General features: G+C 34.1%; 2 protein-coding genes across 3 annotated transcripts; one reads left to right on the forward strand and one right to left on the reverse strand.

The window, feature by feature from the left end:
• Window positions 1-4404: 4404 nt before the first annotated feature.
• Window positions 4405-12349, reverse strand: LOC149878681 (uncharacterized). 2 transcript variants are annotated; one of them, XM_090072249.1, is made up of 3 exons: window positions 12251-12349; window positions 11858-12079; window positions 4405-5837 (listed from the first exon to the last, which is right to left on the reverse strand). In XM_090072249.1, exons 2-3 carry the CDS (start codon window positions 11891-11893, stop codon window positions 4809-4811), a joined length of 1065 nt encoding a protein of 354 aa, XP_089928375.1. In that variant the 5' UTR covers window positions 11894-12079; window positions 12251-12349; the 3' UTR covers window positions 4405-4808. The 2 variants fall into 2 exon arrangements, with proteins under 2 accessions (XP_089928375.1, XP_089928376.1); XM_090072250.1 differs by having other exon boundaries at window positions 12241-12288.
• Window positions 12350-15290: 2941 nt separating this feature from the next.
• LOC149878682 (uncharacterized) lies at window positions 15291-20400 on the forward strand. Its single transcript, XM_090071864.1, has 2 exons — window positions 15291-16349; window positions 16475-20400. Exon 2 carries the CDS (start codon window positions 18184-18186, stop codon window positions 19732-19734), a length of 1551 nt encoding a protein of 516 aa, XP_089927990.1. The 5' UTR covers window positions 15291-16349; window positions 16475-18183; the 3' UTR covers window positions 19735-20400.
• The last annotated feature ends 3789 nt before the right edge of the window (window positions 20401-24189 follow it).

Raw genomic sequence — 24189 nt, forward strand, 5'->3', positions numbered from 1 at the left:
AGGTTCTCTGACTGGATCAGAACGACGAGCGTGCACCAATTTGAATGATGAAAAAATTTTTTTCCTCAAGTAATTTTTTTTTTTTTTCAGTTCATATTTTTTTTTATTTTTTTTTTGTATAAAAAAAATAAAAAAAAAATAAAAAAAATGAACTTATGAACTAAAAAAAAACAAACATTAAACTCAAATAATATTCTTTAAGAGTGGTAGCGAATGGACTCCAGAAACCTGCCGACTTTGGCCCGGAGCTCTTTTTTTTTTGTATCTTGAGATGATAAATTAGTACCAAACGTCAAAGTTTTTTAAAGCATCCACTATTTGAATTAACCAAAAACTATCGAGTCATCATTTCTAATGGTCTTTAGTATTGAAAGAAAATTTAAAAAATTGATGAATGTAAACAAGTCAATAACCTTTTATTTTATTCAATAATGTAACAACCAATCACAAATAGTAAATAACTTTTAATCATGTATCAACCAATCATGGATAATAGTTAATTGATAATTAGATATATAAATACAATCTTGTACTTTATGTCATTAAACAGCAGAGATAATTTCTATAAGCTATTAGAGGTAATTCCTATAAGCTATTAGAGATAATTTCTATAAACTATTAGAGATAATTTCTATAAGCTATTAGAGATAATTTCTATAAGCTATTGGAGATAATTTCTATAAGCTTTTGGAGATAATTTCTATTGGAGCATAATCCGAAGCACAAGGGATCACTCCCGAAAAATTTTGAGAAAAAATACGTTGGAGAATTAATTCCATTATCTGATTTTTAGAACAGATTCAATAATCAATCTCTAACATTTTCTTTAGAAACCCAAAGAATTTCTGCGAAAAATTCAATTTACTCTAAAAAGGCAATAATCTTTGTCACAATTGTGCACAAACTCAACAGTATATTGACTTTAATAGAAAGCATAGACATTTTATTTTCCTAATGCTGCAAATTCTACAGCTTTCAACAGTAACCTTTTAGCATATTCTGAGCGGTTTTTGGTTTCGTTATCTCATACCTAATATCATTTTTTTGAACTCATGATGAATGAATTCACCACCATTTTTATGAGTTTAAATTCCAAATCGTATTGTATAATATGGTTAACCGCAATATGATGTTTCCAGGGTTCCAATTTAAGGAAACACTTTCATAGAAGTGATTTGCATATTCGAAAAATTAGCATAAGTACTTTTTAATTTCATTAACTGTTTTATTTAAAAATTTTATTTAAAAAAGAAGTAATGTACGTGAGAATACTTTTTTTAAAAAAAAATTTTTTTTTAAATTTTACTCTCTTTTTTCGTTGTCATATTTTCATGGTAAAATTCAGTTAAATGTTTTGTAATTTAAGTTTTTTTTTTTTTTTACATTGTGTGTGCTTTTTTTTCAGAAATATTATTTTTTTCAGAAAAATTATTTTTTTCAGAAACATTATTTTTTTCAGAAACATTATTTGAAGAATGCCGGAAATGTAATTAATAAGAAAAAGATTCTTTTTTTTTATATTTTATTTTTGTAAAACATTTGTGATGTAATTCGAGGTTCAGAGAAGTCTTTTGGAGTTGAGAATTTCACCATTTTCAGCAAAAACTCTTTATAACAAAAGTCTGCAGCCCACGTGATGATCGAAGGTTACCACCTAAATTATAGTATATATAGTTATAGTATATATAGTTACATATATTTTTAATTGTTAAACTGAGTATTTTCTTTTTAAGCATTTCTTTTGCTAAAAAACTTTTCTTTTTTTTTTATTGCATTTTTTTCTTTCGTATTTAATTTTTTTGATATAAAAATTGCCTAAAGGTTTGAAGAAACCAAAAAACCAAATATTATTAATCGCATCCATAGCAACCAAATTGCTGAACAAAATGTTTTTTTTCAACTAACTTGTTGTAGGCAATTCACTGTGCACCCTTACATCCGTAAGAAGCCAATGTTAGGTGTATTTTATGGGTTGGTAGAAACTTTGATCCGTATTTCTTCAAAAATGATGTTGGCCAGAATACAACTATCAATAGAAACATGATTACTATTTTTTCGCTACAAATAGAATGAAGTTCATCGATTTATTGAAAGAAACATTAAAGGAGAATGTAACCTGTAAAATGGCCTCCTCCACGTAGTCATGTTTTGTTTTTCAAACAAAACCAAAACCACGATAATAAAATGCTTTATTTCATTTAAAATTTAAAAACCTTTAAAAAAGCATCATATATCTAAACCATACATCTACACACACAAAAAGCCCACTTTTTCCGCAAATTGCTAAAAATGGATGTAGAGGCATTTAACACAATATGGCCGATTAAAGAGTCAAAAAAAAAAAAAAAAGGTTTTCTATTTAAACGTGTGAATGTTTTTAGCTCAAAGTCCAATAATTTCCATAAAATAAATATTCCCTCTTTCAGAGCAAACATTATCAGCAAAAATAATCAAAATAACTTTAACAAATCAAAGTAACTTTACTTTTGTGTTAATGTGTAATCCCCTCATAAAGATGCACCTCTGATACACCTTTTGCTGTATCAAAGAGTGCACCTCTCTGATACACCTTTTGCTGTATCAAAGAGTGCACTCTCTGATACAATTTTTGCTGTGTCAAAGAATGCATCTTTATAAGGGTTGAATTGAAAGTAATAAAACACCTTTAGAACTAAATAAGATTAAGAGTTGGTTGAAACCATTTTAAAATTGATATTTCTTAAAAAATGCAGTCCATTTAAAATTGAACAAGATTTAAGTTGGTTACATAAATTTCCTAAATTTCGCTGTAAAACTCACCAAGCAACTACTTTTAAAGTAAACTGTCAAGGATTTTTTCAAACCTTTAAATGATTTAAATTGATAATCGCTGAATTTTTTTGAGAATGAAATCTGTATTAATCCAAGCTAGCCTCTGTACTTTAAAGTACTGAAGAAACTGACTATTTTGAAGTGTGTAAAACAACCAATAAAAATTATATAAATTATTGTTGACATGAATATATAATTAAAATAAAAATTGTATATATTGTTATCGATATATGCATTCATATATATATTAAAAATTATATATACAAAAAATAAAATATAAAAATAAAAAATTGGAAAATAACAATGATCTTTACTGTAAACAAAAAATAAAGCGCAAATATTACTTATAGTTAAGATTCAGATGCAACAGTTAACGTTTTGAAATGAATTTAAAAATTCTTTTTTCTTTTATGGTTGGAGCTGTTTTTGTTTACTTTAAAGTTTACTAGATGACACTAGTGATTAAACTGATTGGTTTGCATAGAAAAGTTTTTATAGCGTTTGCGCAGCCGCAACTTTCTCCTTCGAAAAGCTTGCGAACTTTTTGTGATGACCCAAAAATTTCTGTCATGTCTACGCAGCTGGATGAATCCAATAAATATTTGGCGAATGCTGTCTCTGATGCTTGGTTGGTTAAGAACATTTAGTTGAAGGTTCATTTGATTAAGAAAAATATGTATTAGACATTTGTGTTGGTCTTCGCAATTTTATTATTTTGCAAAGTTCACCTTAAATATTTTCTGAAACAACAGTCAAGTTCACCTTTGATCATTCAAAATAATCAAAAACTTTTTCATGCTGACAATCTGCGCACTTTCTAAGGAGCATTAACCTCAAAAAAACAATTAACGAAAAAGTGTTTTCCGTCCGTTATTTACAATCTTGCGTGTTGGGTGGAGTTGAGTTTTTCGCTTTAGTGAACACGCGTAATTTAAATTTGTGTTTATGCTTTAAAATTACATCGGCACAGTATACGTCGTGGCTACTGAGATAATTTATCTACTTTTTAATTTACATGGCTGGGCTTCTCTTTGATACTTCTCATATTTTTTTACTCTTATATTATCTCTATGGGATTCAAGGTGTTCAAGGATCGGAGGATTGGTTGTATAAGGATGTGGGGATGCCTTAAGGTTCTGTGTAACAGTAATACTCTGATTTAATTCCAATACGCGCGTCTTTTTTTTTTTTTTTTTGTGCGCGCGAATAATTTCCTGCTCTGATGAAAACGCCATTGTTAATCACAAATTTCGAACTTTGTAATAAAAAGTGCTTCTGAGGTCATCCTTCTCTTTCTTTTATTGTTCTTTATCTCTGCGTATCCGACAGTATACTTCCCAAACTCTATATACTCACGATTATGTCTCCTATGGCTTAAACTCATTTTCCCCTCTTCTAGCAAACTCCTAACCATCTTCTTTCTTTTACACTTTGATTTTTACGGTGTAAACTATTTATAGTTATATCTGGGTAGTTAAATCTGAAGACTTTAAGATACCTTTGTAGGATTTGATGTAGCTGTTTTTATTATTTGTAAATAGAATTAAACAACTTAAGTAATGCATCACCCAAAGTAATTGTAAGCAAAATGAGTTTTTAACAATTTAAAAAAATTCTTCTGAGAAAAAATAATACAATTATTTCTGAGAAGGGGGGAAAAAAAAGCAACCTTGGAACAAGTTTTGCAAGTTTTTTTTATTAGTAACAAAATCTGATTTTAGATAAAGTTGAAGATTCATTCAAATCAAGATTACTAATTCAATTTTCTTTTTATTTGAAAAGTTATATTTCTGTTTCTGTTCCAAACTCTTAGGAGGTTAACTGGGGATTTTGTTTTTTCTCACAACTTTTGTTATTTTATAAGTTGTTCATCGCATACAGAAGTCGAATCTTTGTTACTTCTTTGTTTCTGTAAAAAGACGTTTCGATATATGTTCATTTAGAAACTTTTTTTTCATTTTTTCTTTCGGAAAATATCAGCATAATACAGCCATTTGTTAACATGCCGCTGAATTATTTACCATTTTTGTGAAGTTGTTTCTCAAAAAGTTCAGGCCGACAGCTGAATCTTTACCGTAGTTAAACTTAAACGGATGTATAAAGTGTAAATCTAAGCTGTAGTAGAGAAGAAGACGATCGCTTCTTCTCACGAGATCGCTACCGACTTCTCCAGGCATGTAGATGCCTTTTAAGTTCTCAATGTCAGTGGCAAGCAACCTTACAATAGTCGGAACGGCGATTTCAAGAAACACGTTTTCATTTTTAAACACGTGTGAAAGTTCGATAAAGTCTTTTGCCATGTGCCGCGGAATATAAAAAATGTCAGAGCGTTCACCGTAGCAGGTGTAGTTACCAAATGACTTCATGATTAGTCCTTTTCCGTAAGTGTTGTTAGAGTTCATTAAACGGTTTACATGATGTTTATACGTGTTGAGTGAGCTAATTTTCTGCAGGGCTTGAACACACGATTGTAAACCAAATGGGGTTTTCCAAAAATGCCAGTCGTCTCCTGATGAAACAATAAACTTTCCAGACTTGTAAGGGAACTCTGGACCTTGCCATAACTTGTCGAGATTGACGCTCTTTAGGTTCCAAACGTTAAGCAAAACGTCATCGCTGAAGGTCAAATAACCAGTGTAATTGGGATGTGTGCGCATCACTTGAGCAGCACATTCATCATAGCTAAAAAATCCTTTATAAGTTATTGAGTTAATCATTGGATAAATAGACACCGAGTTTTTTGGTCCGCAAAACATGATGTTTGAAAAAACACCTCCGTACATGTTTAGAAGTAATGGAATATGTTCGTAGAGAGGATTGTTAAACGTGATCAAAAGAAGAACTTCGCGGAATTTATATTTTAAACAAGGATTTTGAGTCTCAGGAAGACTGAGTGTAGAGCTTTTGTTGAGTAAAAAATAAAGATTCTTGTTTAGGTTAGTGTTCACGTATCCGAGATAAATGAATAAAGACGTCGCGGCTGCATATAAAACAAGAAGTTCAGGTACGACACATTTTTTCATTTTCTACGGTAAGAAAAAAAAAAACTAAAAGAAACTATTTTTTCTAAAAAAAATTTTAATTGAAAGCATAAAAAAAAACTATTTATTAACGTTGTAGTTGTAATTTTAAAGTATTTAGTATTTTTAATAAAATGTAGATTTCTACATACCTTTTTTTTTTCTAACAATGATGGCTTTTTATTTATTTATGTTTTAATACAGGTTTTTACTATTTAATAAACTTTCATACGAATTCTTTCAATTTTCCTCAAAACTAGGAAGATTTACTGCAACCCATCCAAAGAAGATACACTGCTTCACCGAGCTTGGTGTTTTAAACTGTTTTTTTCGAATGAAACTTAAAATAATAAGTTAATGGTGCGTTGTTTTCGTGACCGCAGAACATTTTATCAAGTAACAATCGTTAGCAACCAACCAAATTCGCGGCAAAAAAAACAAAAAAAAACAAAAAAAAAAAAAACACAAAAAGGACAGCTGCAAAATGCCACTACCTTATTTTTACTTTTAGCTTCTTTTTTTATTTTTTTTGCCTTGAATTTGGTTAGCCCCTACCAATCGTGTCTTATCTTGAACTTTCGTGTAACGCACAAAAAATGTATTTGGTAAAATTTAAAGAGGAAGTTATGGCAAAAAAACCCTTTGTAATCTGCACTTTGTGGTATTAGATACACCACAAAGTACAGATTACAAAGTGCTCGTTGTACTTTAGCGGTTAAAACATCAAAAAACGTTTCAAACAGCTTCTAACTATCTTATCTTAGTAGAACTGCATTTTTATTAAGATGTACAATTTTTTTTAAGGGTACTATATTTACACATTTAAACGTTGTTTTTATATATTTATACATTTAAATACTTTTTGTATATATTTATACATTTAAATACTGTTTGTATATATTTATACATTTAAATATTGCTTTTATATATTTATACATTTAAATATTGTTTTATATTTTTTATATTTCTTCTTGGGAATGAATATATATATATATATATATATATATATATATATATATATATATATATATATATATATATATATATATATATATATATATATATATATATATATATAATATAACATGGGTTGTTTTTTGTTTAATTTAACTATAATTCTATAAAACTATAATTCTATAAAATTGTGTTTATAAACTTTTCAATTCAATATATTTTTACATTCTTTACATTCTTTACATTCATAGGCAGCGATCCCCACCGGAGGAGCATAGAAAATTTTCAGGGGAAAAGTTTCTTAGGTAATTTTCACCTAAATAAATTTTATGATTGCTCCCTAAAAATATTCTACGCTCCACCGGTGAGGCACGCGCCCCACGCCGGGAATCACTGTTCTAAGGTTTACAAGGAGATTCTCTGCAAATTACTCCTCTGGAAACTTTTGAAGTTTTGAAAAACAAATTATTTTCAGATTTAGATAACCAGTTTTAAGTTTTGCAATCACAGATGCCAGGAAAAAAAACTGAAGAAGGTCTTCTCGACAAAAAAACTTCTTGACAAACTTAGGAAATTTTTGACATTTTTAAAAACACATGATTATGGCTGAAAGCCTCTACAAATATCGCATCAAGATATTTTAAGTTTCTCTCTGTTAAAGTTTTCAATATTCTTTTCTGTATTAAACATCTAAATTTTTTTCATGCAAAAAAAATAGAAAAGAAAAAAAGCTCAAGTGCAAAGGGCCGTTTTTAAAGTGCAAAGGGCCGTTTTTAAATTTTGAACAAGTGAACAAACGAAACGCCCAAAAACTGAGGAAATGTGTTCCACATGCAGTTCGTTTGAGCTTTCACTCAGATTAGTCTTCGGGCTTCAGGAGTCGGTCATGCTGCAAATGTAGTTAAAGATTTAACTTGCACCCAAGAGAAGACATAAGAAACTGAAGACTGCTCTCTCTCCTAAACATAGACTACAAAATCATTGCTAAATCAATTAAGAAAAGACTAAAAACTGCCCTACCATACTTAATCTGCAGGTATCAAACATCATGCATTCCACAAAGACAAATCCACATGAACCTACTATACACCAGAGACGTCATAAAAATAGCAAACATCGAAAACATGAAAAGTACGGCTATTATTTCAATAAACCAAATCAAAGCGTTCGACCGAGTTGACTGGAACTACCTCTTCAAAATACTTATGAAATGCAACTACAGAAGCAAAACAGTCCAAAACATAAAAACGCTATATACAAAGATTGCCACAAAGATAAAAGCAAACAGACATATATCGAGAATCTTCTAACCGACAAGAGAAGTTAGACAAGGATGCCCTCTATCCATAAGCCTATACATAATACAGGCAGACATTCTAATACACAATATAACAGAGAACAAACGCATAAAAAGAATAAAGATAAATCAGCTCGAAACAAAAGTAACTGCGTGCGCGGACGACACGACGTGCTCGTGTTCTATACTAGAAAACTAAAATCTATGCAGAAACTTGGCAACACCCTAAATAAGTTTGAAAAAGCAACGGGATAAAAACTAAACAGAGAAAAATGTCAGGGCCTCTGGTTCGGAAGAAACAAAGGCAAAACAACAGGACCGCTAGGTTTTGACTGGAGTAAAACAAAGATACATACCCTCGGACTAACTTTTCCCAAACGACGGAAAAGACGACATAACCGGCAACTGGAACAGATGCACGGACAATCCGTAGGGGAGGACAAAACCTAATAGACGTAAATACCAAAGCGCAAACCTTTTCAGATAAAATGGGTCATCAAAATACTTTCACACGAAAACCACATGCCATGGACCGACACAGCTATATTGTTCCTGAACAGATATAGAAACGCAGGACAAAACGTTTATACGCTCCACACATTCACCACACCACAAGAAAAACCTTCGATCCCAAAATCTTACAGAGATCTACTGCACAGCTGAGAAAACTTTAAGGAAGACATCAGAACACCAGAAAACACCATTGAAGCCATACTGTATCAACCCATATACTTTAACCCAAAACTGCTAACAAAAACCTGTTCAGAAAACTCATTTCCACCGTTACTGATACAAACAAGGGACGCAAGAATACAAAACATACGAATCATCGCAGACATATGCAAGGTCTCGACCCCAGGTTTTCACACAGCAGAACAACTAGAAATACCATCCAAAACAATAATGGAAATAAAGTTACGGATACCAACGGCGTGGCTCTACCCACTAAACACCGAAACACAAAACTACCCTTGCCAAAGACACATCCCCACCATTCACATAGAAAACAAAGACAAAAAACTGACACAGGTAACAACTCGACAAAGATCTTAACAACAAAACCAAACAAAATATTTCAGGTGGAACAGAATACTACCCCCCGGACAAACACCTATAACGCAACTTTGTATAGACAGGTTTAACGAAACAATACAACATACGAGAAACACCTTAACAAGGTTAAAAAAGTAAATATGTATAAATGTAAATATAACAAATATATGTGAAAAAAAAAAAACTATATGGGCAATTCCACGCAAGTGACGGTCGTAACACTTGACGCTTTTTTAGCCATTAAAAATTAACCAAGAATGGTATTCACATGAAAATTTCCAGAGATGTTAAATACTATTATATAATTTAGTATGCAAAAGTTAAATCATTCAAGTGTTCAACTTATTTGAAAAATCAACTTAACGTAACGTGACAGCCGTAACGTTTACTTTTAGACAAATCTAAACAAATAAACTTTGTCAATCTTTATGCAGACATCTACACAGTGAAAAAAAAATTCTTTCCTGTGTTCTTTAACTACACATTGAACTTACTATATGGTGAGTTTCATAGATTTTTGAAGCTTGAAGCTTTCCGAGAACTTTATTAAGTTTTATGTCGTGACGGACGTAACTGTGACGGTCGTAACGAAAAAGCCAAAAATGTAAAACAACAAATAACGCAATGAATGACATGATAAAAGTTGAATGGTTATAAAAACCAATTAATTTAGGTTAAAAAATATGAATTTTATAACATTATCAAGGTTACCCATGATGTTTCTTCAATATTGGGATCGTTTTTTTTGGAGTAGGCAAAAAACGCTTAATGCTATTTATGCTTCAGGTGTTTTTTGTTTTATTAACTCTATTTAATACAACTCAATATCTAGGAGTATGTACTTTCATATGCCTCGCAAATGTTTTGAAGAGCCGGGAATCCAATATAGGAAAAAAATATCTTAGAATAGTGAACTTTTTTTATTAATATATAAATTTTAAAATTGCTCCGCAACCCCATTAAAAAATATTAGAGAATTTTGAAACCAAAAATTTTCCATTTTTTATTTACCAAAAATGCATTTGGGTAATATTTGTAACGACTTTCGCTTCTTCTATTTTATCAGCTATTAAGGCCCACCTTAGATTAATATCATCTGTATTGATAAGTCTAACATAAGTTTTGCACCGTTTTGATGCTAATAGAAAGTCTAGCGTTTAAGACGACCACTTCACGAGATTTTACGCTGTTCCAAACAAATCGCTTTAATGACCCTCCTACTCCATTAACTGCCCCTTACCGTGAGAAAAAAAAGTTCCATTCTATACTTTGAAAATGATATTTCACAGAGCAATCTTGTATGAATTCGGCCATGTATCTATTTTTAATTTGAGTGCATGGACCATCACTTCATAATATAACTTTTTAAATAAAATCAATGCAATAGAGGTCAAATATTTCACTTAAATATGTAGTAGTGGCGCGTTTTGTTTTATCATTATCGTCGGATATTATTACAACTGATTTTGGCTCTAATTGGTAACGGTAGATTACAATTTTAAACAAGGTAATAGTTGACTGCGACCAATAAGCAGCTTGAACAGCATCCTGATAACCACATGTAAAGTTTTGTGAATTATCAAAGTGTATCAAAATTTGGTTTGGTTCGAGATTTTCTTTTTGACAGCCATATTGCTCAAACTGGTGCTTTTTAGTGAGATAATGCTCAGTAAACTCTAGTAAATTGTCGCGGAAATCTTTAAAAATACTTTTTTATGTTTTTTTTTTATGTTGACTGAGTACACAACGATGATCTTCTTTAATCCATCAACTATAGGTGATTAAGGTATCCATGTCTCCGTTTTCGGGCAAAGAAACTTTCAATAGTTTACTATCATAGTTTCATTAGTTACTCAAAGTTTCAAAAACACTTTAACAAGTTTAGTAATAAGATGAATGAACAAACTGCAAATTCAACAATAAACAAATGATTTATATTGTAACTTGGTTTAAATGATGTAAACCGTTTGAAATGAGTTAAACCGTTCGCACTTAAATTTTTTTTTAAGTCAAGAAGCCGTGATGGGAAAACAAACATTTCGCGATGGTCGTAACGTACTTAGTAACATGTTGAAATGGTGATTTAAAGCACTTTAATGTTTTTTATTTTTGAAAAGATAATAAAATATGTATGAGTATCTTTACTTTTACCGTGGTTGTAGTTTTAAAAAGTTTGATACGAAGCATAGAAAAAACTTTTCGGCTTTTTTTTTTGACGGTCGTAACGTCTTGTTTTCATTAATATGCTCTTCTTATAGACCTAGTTAGAGTTCGTTTTTATAAAAAATATTATGCATAATGTTTGACTTTGCCTTTTAGTCAAACTTAGAAGTAATAGTTATTTAAAAAAACAGCACTGAAACTTTTTTCAACGCTTCACAACATGACTATATATAAACGTCAAAAATTTCTCTTATAACCCTTAACAACTTTAAAAGGATGTTATAGTGTGATAAAATGATTTTTTAAGAAATTTTTTTCTTAAAAGTATTCTTAAAAAGTTGGAAAAAAAATGTAATGAAGTTATTATATGTCGCCATGAAATTCTTTTTTTCTTTTCCTCTTTTACGTGGAATTGCCCATATATATGAAACGAAAACCAAACAAACATCTAATTGTAAATAGTATATGTGAAATATTGTAAATATGTATATGCACCTTTCACAGCTATAGCTGGTTAGAAGTCAGAGTAAATAATAATTAAAAAAAAGATTTAACTTACACCTCTCAAGAGCGAGCCTGTTAACATATTCTTCATTTTGGTTCTGACATATTGAATTTTTTAATTCCAACATCAATTTCGGATCCGGCGATTTAGATGTTATGCACAAGTTTTATGTAATTCCAGTGAATTTTCGACTTTTGGCCAGGTTTTTCGAGATTCCTAACTCAGTGGGACAATTCGATTAATCGTCTCAATAAGTTGGAGAAGCCTTAATTTCACCTAATAAAAATATTTTCCCAAAATAAACTTTTGTATTTTTGTTTCTGAACAGCTGGGTCATCTTTTCTCACATCTTTAAAGACGTGGAAAAAGATGACCCAGCTGTTCTGAAAAATGACGGTAATCAAATCCTCGGTTTTTGAAAAACCTTAACTTCATACTTTAACTGACCTTTACTTGCTGAAACGTTTTGTAAAGCTACTAAAAACTATTCAGCATTTTTTTTTTATAATACATTCCTGTTTGCGTGCTTTTTGACTTTGTAACGGCTTCTTTTCATCTTTATCATATTTTATGATAAAATAAAACAATGGAAAATGAACGAATAAATTCACACATTCAGGTGTTTTCAAAATAATACAAAAGTTTATCAAATTAGTCTTACTTAATGTTAAAAAAATCTAAAGAACACGAAATAAAAGTTATAAGATTTAATTATGTAAACATCGAACCCGCACAAGATTAAATACTCCCGTAATTTTGATCACTTTTTTACAATTCTGGCCGTTCAAGCTACTAAATTGTTCATGGTTTCAAGTGATATATTTACCAAACTTTTTCTTCAAGATATTTCACATTTCCTCTCTTGATGACAGACACCGGTTGCCGGCCTTTCTGTCTGTCAGCTCAAAGTTTAATAGAGTTGATATCAGGGCTTTGTAGAGGCCAAGCTTGTTTTTCAAAAATGTTTTTCAAAAGATTTTCATTCTAATTAAATTCTGCCTAGTTTGGAGCTATGTTTTGGAGGTTGTCTTGCTAAAAAGAATTTAGCACCATTCAATCGCAATCCAGATGGAACTGGATTTTGTTTAAGAATTCTATTTTATTCTTTTTCTTTCAATATACGATCAATTTTAACTACATCTGCACCTCCAGATTTGATTTCCAGAAACAACACTAAACAATGAAAGAGTCCCCACCATGCTTCACTGTTGCCACCATACACTATGGTAAGATCTTCTCTTTGTCGCTTCAACGAACGTAAACACTTATTTTTGAACCAAATATTTTGAACTTTGATTAGTCACTCCAAAGTACTTTTTCAAAGTCGACTATTGTTCAGTCAGAGCGACCAAAAACATTCTAGTCTTTTTTTTCTTATTATTAGTTAGTAAGAGGTACAGATTTATTCTAAGTTTTGAGAAATTCAATGTGAATTTCTTGTACTGTGAGCCTCAACCTACTTTGACTGAAGAGGGATCCCTCTCTTGCACTTCGCCGCTGTTTTCAACCTTTACAATACCACCGGTAACCCTCTGCTGCATCTTGATATGCGTTTAACCCAAACTGACTATGGCACGTAGTACATACTATTTTTTATCAGTCTGCGTTTCGCTAGCCACTGTAAAGCAGATAATGGCTGTTTTATACAGTAACCAAGCTCCATCAAACACCAATTTTCTTGCAACACACGTGGTTCAGCCAGGATTTCATCAACAGCAACAATCACAGTTGTTACGGCATAATATGTCTGGCAGATCTGTCGACATATTTTCAGACATATTTTCCGTCAACATAAAATGTCAGAAACATTTTTCTGCCCACTTACTTTGACGTAATTTTATGTCTGAGACATTTGCTGTTTCTTATTTTAGAAGAAAAAATCTTTACAGCGCATCTCAGATTAATTTGACGAGTAAAATAAAAGTTCACATTTTCCCGTATTAGATTGTGAAAACTTAGTCTCACACTTAGTTTTTATTACTAAATGTGGTTTTTATTATATGGTGTCCTGTGCCACATTAGAAATGATGCTAAGTGGAAAGAAAAGTAGAACTTTTAAAGGGTCGAACCATTTACAGCATAAACTTCTATGATCTAATCTTCTGCAACATAATAAAAAATAGAAAATAATTCTTTGCCAGAATATTTAATTCCATTCGAGGACAGGTGGAATAATTTATGGTCGAAGCAAACCTTATTAAAAATTTAGTTTTTCACCAGCGCGGCCTTTCAGTTTAAAATACATTAACCCAAAGAGCAACCGAAAATTTCAAGCAGCGCTTAGAATGCAGTTTTTAGCCGTAAGAAAATCTCTGGCCAAAATTTATCTTTTAATTTATCTGAACCGTCAGAATCATTTCTTCAAGAGTTGTGATCTTAACCGAAAAGTTATTTCAAATAAAACAAATATCAACGATAATAATTGGCTAATAAATTTTTTTTTTCTTTTTTTTCTTACGCGTTTTTTGAAGAGAAAACATCCCTTTTCAGATTGTAAATGCAATGACCTATAAAGCTAGGTTTCCAATAGTTGTAGAAACGTCGTATCAAAATCATGCAACGTTCGTTTGGTTTGTTGTGCGGTAAATTGTTGTGCAACGCAATGTTTCCATCAGATTGAAATCAGAGGATTCAAAGTCGAGAAAAAACGTAGTCGAGAAAAATCGAGAAAAAACTCCGTCGGAGTCGAGAAAAAATCGGAGCTTTGATAAAACTTCGTTATAAATTAAAAAATTAAACCATCTAGTTGATAATTAAACATTGTTCTTATATTTAATCTTTTTATTTTTATATATTTCGATTTATAATTTACAATAAATTTTTAAAAAAATTATATTTTTATATTCCTTAGTACTTAAATATCAGTAGTATATATTTGCGGGTCCTGGCTCATTGATACTTTTCCATACTTAAGGAATGCAAGATGACATCGTGTTTTTAATTTTTCCGCGACCTTTTTTTATTGAATTTCTTACCGTAATCATCAATCGGGTTCTGGCTCATGAGAACTTTTGCATACTTAAGGATGTCATCATCAATCGGGTCCTGGGAGATTGATAGCGTTATATATTGGGTGTGTTGTCGAAGATGGCATCTTTTTAAAAATTCTTCTGATAAGAAGTATAAAAATAATCATGTTATTTGTGTACCTTTTAAGATGCGTAAAAATTCGAAGAATTTGTTTCAAATAAAAGATGTGTGCTTTATTTTTCTAAGTTGACTTACCTTTTTATTCAATTTCTTGTGATTTAAAAATTTCTTTTCTTCTTAAAAATGTTTATAGCGCGAACAAAGAATGCAGGTGAAGTGAAAGCGTTGTTTGATCTTTTGTTCAAAAATATGAGGATGGTGTGTTTGCGAATAAGTAAAGAAGGTATAAGTGTGAGAACAAAAACAACGATAAATTTAATGTTTGAGGTAAATCTTTTTTTCAGATCGTTTTGATGAGTACGTGTTTGAATTTGAGGAATCGTTGTATGTAGGTGTTGAGAGTTATGTGAGCAAGGTGTTTAAAGCGGTGAAAAATGGAAGCGAGTTGACTTTGTCGATTTTGAGTGCGGGAAGTTTGGAAATCGCGGTGAGAACTTTAGACCAGTTTGCGTATAATATTAAGGTGGCTACGGAAAGCGTTCAAAGCGTGAGTTTGAGTGAGCGCTATTCTTTTTGGTGTACGAGAAGAGTTTCGGCTAGTCGGTTTAGCGAAATATGTAAGATGGTAAAGCCGACATCGGAATTTAGAGTGTGTTTAGAGAAAGGTGTGTTGATATTTTCAATGGAGACAAGCGGTGTTATTAGTGAGAGTTTTAAGTTTGGAGAAGAGAGCGACGATAAGAAATTGGATTTGGTGCGTAAGTCTGATCAGTTGTATCGGGTTTCAAAAATCGTTTCTTTTTCGAGCGTGTTGGATGTGTATGTGGGAGAGACGTTAATGATTTCGTCTGAAGGAGAAATAGGAACGATAAAGGTGTATTTTCTATGATCCATTTTTTATTCGTGTTGGATAAAAAATGGAATTCTTTACAAAATGGAGCCTAAAATGGGTATGCTATTGAAGGGTGAATTGGGACCGAGCAGTAAGCCAAGACCGGAGAATTCTTCTTCTTCTCCAGAGCCAATCCGATCGTATGGTTTTTTATTCTTCGAATTTTTAATGTAGAGCTCATCGCCTTGAGTGTTTCCATTCCAATGGTTTAGGTATATACCTGATCCAAATCTGGATATTTTTAGTCCTTTTCCGTCTTTTTTTAAGTAAACGATACCGCGTCCAGCGATTTTGTCGACCATGGCAGAACCGGCAGAGGCTCCAACACCAGAGAGTAGTCCAGTGGCAAGAGCAGGGACGACTTTTGTAGCGATGGTACTTCCGATCATTCCTAGTAAAGGTAAAAGGGCACCGATGAATCCACCTTCAACTTTTGCGTTGTGCATGAGTTGTTTTTTGCTGAGTTTGAGCGTGACGCCTTTTCCAGCTTTATAGGCTTTTGCAATTTGGTTGAGTTGGGTTTGCGTGACAGCAAGAACATGTTCGCCGTTCAAGTCTTGATGAGTGAGTTTTATGCTGGTAGCAGTTTTATCATGCAAGGCTTTTTTAATTTTGTCGGCTTGACCTTTCGAAATGTTGAGACTGATCTTTTGATACATTTTTAATAGAAAAGGAAATTTTTTTTTCAGATTCTTGAAATTTACCGACTGAAAGCGCTTCCGGAGAAAAGATCGTGTAGAGTGGATGAGATTTTTTCTCTGATGTGGTATCTGACAATGATGTCTTCTCCTCTAAAATCGATCAAATGATCATCTTGATCAACGATTTGTGTTTCCATTCTTGAAATTTTGCTGACAACGATGGGAAGGTAAATGAGGTGAAAAGGTTCTTCAACTTGCGGGTAAAAGGAGTAAATGTCGTTTGTTGTTCTTCCGTCTAAATAAGACGAGCCGATAATGTCGTTGGTGACTCGAATGACTGCAGTTTCTTCAATTCTCACGATGTTTTCAGACTCGTAAGTGTCGATGACGCTTGTGACTTTATTAGGGTCGACAGGGTCTTCTCTTTTTTCGACGTAGGTGTATTCGTTTCTATCGAATCCGAGGAGCGAACCTATGCTGTTATTGACGTTGAAATCAACCCAGTATTTTGTCGTTGCTGTAGGCTTTCCAAATTTTAATACGGCTTTTAACGAAGACTCGTTTGCTGTAATGGTGACACCGTCTACTCTGTACAAGTTTCCTGTTTGTTTTTGCATTTCATTTTGAAGGTACTCGTTGAGCTGGTTGATTTCGTAGGATCCTTCTTGAATGTAGATGATGTAACTGTTTGATCCAGCGTTTGGGCTGTATCTGAAAACGTTATTTTTAGAGGTAATGTTGGGATAGCTTCGATAGGTTTCAAGTCCTACAAGAGCCATTTCGTACTGTTTGTTTAAATCCAGCTCGATGGGTCTTTCAAAGTATGTTTTGATGGAGCTGTTTGATACGGTGGGAAGATCTTTTTTAGATTTAGCAAGCAAATAAAATCCAGACATGTTTTTTATACGTTTGGAAAATAAAATTCATCCAGACCTCTTCTGTATTTTCCATGGTCTTTTTTGGAGGACAAATCAATGACGGAAAATCCGTGAGGTTGAGACCAGCAATACTTGCAAAACTTTTTAAATTCTTCTTTTTTCATGTCGCTGGAAACGTGATCTTGATAAATGTGGTTGATGTTTTTATCGTCCTGAGGAAAGTGGCAAATAAAGTTGGCATTTTCTCTAATGGTTTGTCTTGGGAGTAAGAAATAGTTTTGAGAGAGGTAAAAGCAGTCCACGTTGGAGTGTCTTCCTCGGATGTAATATTTTTCGCATTTGTTTTGTTTGGTGAGTTGCAAATCGTCAAAGATCATCAAGTGGTTTTTGGTTGAGTTTAAGGATTCAGGTTCAGGCACGTCTTCTTCACTTTCGAAAAATTGGCATTCCATGTCTGTTTCTCCGTCCCATTCTTTCGATATTTCATCAATGACGTCTTCAGGACTGGAGTTTAGCTTTTCAATTTGGCTTTGAATGTTGAATAATTGTAGAATGAGTTCTTTTGGAAGTTTCTTCTCAAAGGCTTTTTTGAGTATTTTGTATTCGGGTTGGAAAAGGGATTTGCCAAAGACTTGCAAGTGGTTATAATCCAGCCATCCAGACCTAAGCAATAAATTGAGCAGTAAGGTTGTTTTTCCGCAACCAGACTTTCCGACGATGATTCCTCGAATGCTTCTTGGCAAAAGCTTGTTGTTGTATCTTTTGGTTTTTCCGATATTCCATGACAAATCAATGACTTCCATTTTGTATTAGAAAATTAAAATTTTCCAGAGATTTGTAAGCGAATTTGAGATAAAAAATATTTTTCTTGTATTTAAAATGTACTGCGTTAAATGCAAAAGAGAAACTGAAACCATTCACTTGAAAAAGGAGATGACAAAAAACAATAGACCTATGTTGAAAGGGACTTGCGACTCTTGCGGAACGACCAAATGTCAATTTATTTCTTCGCATGCGCTCGATGGATCATCTTCTTCGAGATCTACAAAAGGAGGTGATTTGGTCGAATCGATCAATAAGCTGTCGAGCAAAATCAAGCTTCCATGGGCAAAATTTCCAGGAGAAATGCATATTCCTGGGATGAACTTTGCAGGACCCGGCACTAATTTGGATAAGAGATTGACTTCTACGGACATGTATCAAGATTGGAGCAAGCCGGTAGACAGAGTGGACAATGCAGCGTATCACCATGATTTGGCTTATAAATATTTTAACGACCGACAAAACAGGAATGTGGCTGATCAGATGATGCTTGAAGAAATGAACTCCATTCCAAACCCCACTCAAAGAGAGATGAATGAGAGAAAGCTCATTACGCCTGTGATAAAAGCCAAAGCTAAATTTGGATTGGGTGTTGGATCTAAAAATTCGAAGCGATCTGAAGGACTTAAAAAAAAAAAAAGAATGCCTCTGAAATGGACGGACCAGCTTGCAGAGGAGCTTCATAAACCTGTCATTCACCATTTTAAAAGAAGAACGGTGATTGTGAACGACATCGATGAGATATGGGCTGCAGATTTGGTCGATATGAAATCGTTTTCAAAATTCAACAACGGTGTAAAATATTTGCTCATGGTGATTGACGTGTTTTCAAAGTATGGATGGATTGTTCCGTTAAAAAGTAAAACCGGACTTGAAGTGGCTGAAGCGTTGAAAAAGATATTCCAAGAAAGAAAGTGCATCAAATTGTGGGTAGATAAAGGAAAAGAATTTTACAACAAGCACGTGAAAGCGTTGGGTGTTCAATTGTACTCTACTGAAAACGAGGAAAAAAGCTGTGTCGTTGAGCGATGGAACAGAACGATGAAAGAGAGGATGTTTAAATATTTTTCAGCCAACAATACCAATAAATACGTTGACGTTTTGGACAAGATGGTAAAAAATTACAACAACACAATACACTCTTCCATTAAAATGACGCCAGTGGAAGCCAGCGATGAAAAGAAAAAAGGTAGGGTATGGTGGAATCTGTATGGAAAGGATCAAACATTACCAGCAAAACCGAAATTTTCTATGGGTGATCAAGTGCGAATTGTAAAAAAGAAGTCTCATTTTGAAAAAGGGTATACGCCAAGATGGACTGAGGAGGTTTTTACCGTATCAAAAGTTCAGTATACGGATAAAATCGCTGATGCTAACGGTGAAGAAATTCAAGGTACTTTTTATGAGCAGGAAATGCAAAAGACGCACCAGGATATATTCAGGATTGAAAAAATCGTTCGCAAGATGAATAAAAAATCATTGGTCAAATGGTTGGGATATCCAGACTCGTTTAATTCGTGGGTGGACAATAAAGAATTGATTAGTTTGCTTTCGAGTGACATTGGTCATTTTCTCAACAAAATAAATTTTCAGGTCTCTAAAAAATGAGCAAGATGATGGTTTTGTTTGAGCCCTTTATAAATGAGTACCTTAAGACGGAAGATTACGAGGAGTCGTATTATTATTCGCCTTATGAAGAAAAGTACCATTACAAGATTTACAGCTTCGAAAATGATTTAGATTTCACCATTATTCGTCGAAAGGATGAATGGGAGTTGAAAATAAAGTGTGGAGGGATTCGTTTTGAAAAAAGTGGCATGCAACGGGAGGATGTATTTGAGTATGCTCGAAGAAAAATAAATAAAGTGAAAGAGCAATCCAAAGCGTCGGATCCAAAAATGATTTAAAAAAATTTCTTTCGCATTAAAAAAGATGAATTTCGTGACGATTGAGAATTTTGACGAGAGTAAATTAATAGCCGGGGAGATTTACGCAGCCACAAAGCCCATTCAGTACCAAAAGATTCCGCTGTATTACGAGTATGCCAATGGAAAAGGTCCTTTTATTTTAAGAACCCCTGTTTTGTTTTCTTTGGGTGTGTTTGAAAATCGCAGTGTGGAAACGAAAGAGCTGACGGGATATTCCATGTCTTTTGTTGCTTTTGACGATAAAAAGGGCATGACAGCAGAAGAAGAAAAGTTTATAGAGGTGACTGAAAAATTATCAAAATTTCTTCGCGAGCAAGTCAGTCTTAAGACAGCCTTGTTGAAAAAAGGAGGAAGAACGAAAAAAACAATGACAGAGTATTTGTCCATTTTTAAAAACAAATCTGAGATGCCAAACGCGTCTCCCATATTTTTCGGAAAGTTGTATACAAAAGAAAAGAGCATCACTTCTTTGTTTTGCAAAAAGGAGAACAAAAAGATGGTAAAAGCAGATCCATTGGGGTATGTTCGTCAAAGGTGTTTTGCTGTTGCGTCTTTGAGAATTGAAGGCGTTTTTATTAGCTCTCAGATCGAGTCAATTCAAGTCAAGCTTCCAGAAGTGTTCATCACTAAAAATGCTCCTTCTGTTCAAAGCATTATGAGCGATTTGGATTTGGATGAATCTGACGAAGACCTTTTTTAGATTCTTTGAATCCGTGGAAATCATAAATGTTTTTTAAATTTTACACGAATTTAAAAATGATAAACGTCGAAGGAATAATATTACCAAATGTGGCTTTGACCAACTTTCAATTGATAGAGGATGTTAAAAAGCTGAAAATAAGAAACTTTCGAGGTGTTTTTGACAGAGACACATTGCCGAAAAAACCGAGAAGAAAAGAATGTGGCATTGTGAATACGGGAGACTCAGGCACAGGCGGATTTCATTGGGTGTGCTGGTTCAAAGACGGTGATAAGAAATGCAGTTTCGATTCTTACGGTCAACCTCCTCTTGTCAAACTGGTTGACTATTTGAAGAGCCCCGTTTATTATAACAGCGACTGGGTTCAAAAAGGAAACACGGTTTTTTGTGGTCACTTGTGTCTTTACGTCTTGAAAAAATGGGATGAAGGAAACGACTTTCTGGACATCATTAATACCTTGTGGTGATCTGAAAAAATAAAATCTGAGGCATATAAAAATGATTGACAAATTTGGTAGATCAGAATTGGGTCGTTATTTATACAACCCTTATTCAACCTCTCTTTCAAGCGATCTGTATGTCAGGACAGATGGAAACAGCACCATCATTGCAGACTTGGATTTCAACTCTCACAAAATCATCAACCTGGCAGAACCGACCACTTCGCACGATGCTGCCACCAAGAATTATGTGGACACGCATGCGTCAGGAGGAGGAACGGTGATTGGAGCTGCAGACTTGGATTTGAATTTTCACAAAGCGATCAACTTGAACGAGCCGACCAATCTTCACGACGCTGCCACAAAAAATTACGTCGATGTCAGCTCAAGTCTGTGCGTCAAAACAGATGGAACGAGCACCATCACTGCTGACATGGATTTAAATTCTCACAAGTTGATCAACGTCTCTGATCCAACGGCTTTAAAAGACGCAGCGACAAAAAGCTACGTGGACACCAAAGTGTCATACAACAATATTTCATACGTCGACATCAATATGACATCACACAAATTGACCAATCTGTCGGAACCCGTTTCAGCTTCAGATTCAGCCACAAAAAATTACGTGGACACGCATGCGTCAGGTGGAACTACAGTGGGCACAGCGGACTTGGATTTGAATTCGCACAAACTGATCAACGTGCTCGATCCGTCAAACGCGCAAGATGGAGCGACAAAAAGTTACGTCGACTTGTTGTTGCAAAAATCGAGCTTGACCAGTGTCGTTCCAGGATCCAGTTTCACCAGTTTGGGGTTTAAGTCTCAGACGGTTGCAGCGTTAACCACTTCTCCTGTGTTTGCGTTTTCAGGGAAATCTGGAGTGTTGAGAAGATTGTGGTTGGCTTTATACAGCACCTCTGGAACCAATATTCCTGGTCAAGTTTTCATTCGAATCTTCACTGACGGAGAAATCAATGTGGGGAATTATGCAGAAACCACTGAAGGAATCGGAGTGGACGCTACCGGTCTTGCCACCGATTTGCTTTTTTCACCATTGGGAGGATCGTTTTACGCCAATTCTTTGCAAGGATGCAACATGTTTAACACCACTTCCTTGGGAGGATATTTCACGTTGGACATGCCTTTCAGAAACGACGTCTCCATTCAACTGGTGAACAGAAATGCAACAGCTATCACGTATTGGATTCAACCATTCATTTCCACTCTTGCTTCCATTCCTGCCTCCATCCCTCTTTTCAAACTTTACTGCAAATCGTTTCGCTATTTGAACACAACGTATGGCAGCGAATACGTTTTGATGAACACCAACGGGAAAGGAAACGGAGTCTTTCTCAAATACATCAGAGTGCACATCATCGGCGCTTCTGGAAACTGGTGGGAATCCAGAGTCAGAATGTACGATGGGAATTTGCCTACCGGAAACGGAACCGTTCTCACTCCTTGGACTACTTACAACACCAACAATTACACCTACTTTCCTGGTTACGACGGTGACAGCACATGCATCTTTTCATCCTCTGGACTGGAAGATTTTTATTTGTCGTCGTGGAACGGGTCAAATTTGACTTCATTCAACAACAAATCGACGGGACTGCTGTATCAATCCACTGCTTCCATCGGCTCCACCACCACCATCTCCTTTTACAGAAATTTCGGAGAAGCTGACTCCATGCCAAGCGTCGCATCCGGAAGAAGACTCGTCGTCACTCTAAACTCTGGCGACGCACAAGTCGGACAATCCGGAAGCTTCTACCTTCTTCTCGGTCAAGCCTATTATTATGCCTAAACGATCTAAATAAATTTCAGCACAAATAAAAATGTCAGATGAAATCCAAAATATTCTTAAAGCCTGCGAAAGACTTTTGATCATTGCGAAAACTAAAGAAAGGGTTCGATGGTTGCTTGAAAAAGAAGACGATGATGCAAAAGAGAGAAGAGAAAGATTGAGAAAAAAGTTTCCTTTACTGTTAAAAAGATGAGAAGAATCATTTGTATTGACGAGAATAAGTTGAAAGGCACCGTTTATTTTAACGATCGTTTGGATCATCCTCCTAGACGGCTTTGTCGTCGTTCCAGATGTGAAATATTTGCTCAAAGAGACATTAAGTTGGACCGTTTATCCAAACAGACGATTGTTTTTATGTTTGGGATTAAAGTGGATAGAGGTGTTGCTTTGGTGAATTTGAGGCATGAGCTAAATATAAAGCTGAATTATTTCAACCACTTTTTGCTTTTTTCAGAGTCTGTAGAGAACATCTTCATGGAAATTTATAACAGAAGTGACAAGGACGTCGTGATTAAAAAGGGAGAGAGCCTTTGCATCGTGAATTTCTTTTAGATCCGTGGGAAGAAATTTTTTTTATTTCTACTTAATAAAAAAATGGATCTAAACAGTTATAAAGAAATATATCCAGTTCTTCCATCAGCTCCAGTGGATGATGGGCACGTTTACCGTCTTCAAAAAATAAGCGAAATCCAAAAAGAGATGGACAACGAGAGGAAGAAGCGAGTTCATCTCAGCAAAAAGTACCATCGCGTTTTCAGGATCATTTCGAATGTGGACAATACGATGCAAGGTTTATGCATAGCATTGGGTGCGACTGGAATTGGTCTTTTGTCTACGATTATTGCAAGTCCAGCGGCGATTGCGTGTGAAGGGGTGGCTATTGGAATGGGTTTTTTATCGATTGTCGGAGGTCAAGTGAACAAAAGAATGGCTTTGAAAGCGGAGAAGCACGAAAAGATAAAAGTGATGGCAGAGTCAAAATTGAACACGATCAGCGAACACATTTCCAAAGCGTTGATGGATAATAAAATAAGCGATTCAGAGTTTCAGTTGATTCTTGGCGAGCTTCAAAAGTTTAAAGAAATGATAGAGGAAATACGAAGCAAAACTAAAAATGGAATGGATGACTTGGCTAAAGAGAACTTGATCCAAAAAGGTCGAGAAGATGCCATTCAGGCGTTTAACAAT

This window comes from Hydra viridissima, unplaced genomic scaffold, assembly GCF_058129835.1.
Source record: "Hydra viridissima isolate aposymbiotic clone 2 unplaced genomic scaffold, HvirCarnegie_v1 scaffold_14, whole genome shotgun sequence".
NCBI classification, from domain to species: domain Eukaryota; kingdom Metazoa; phylum Cnidaria; class Hydrozoa; order Anthoathecata; family Hydridae; genus Hydra; species Hydra viridissima.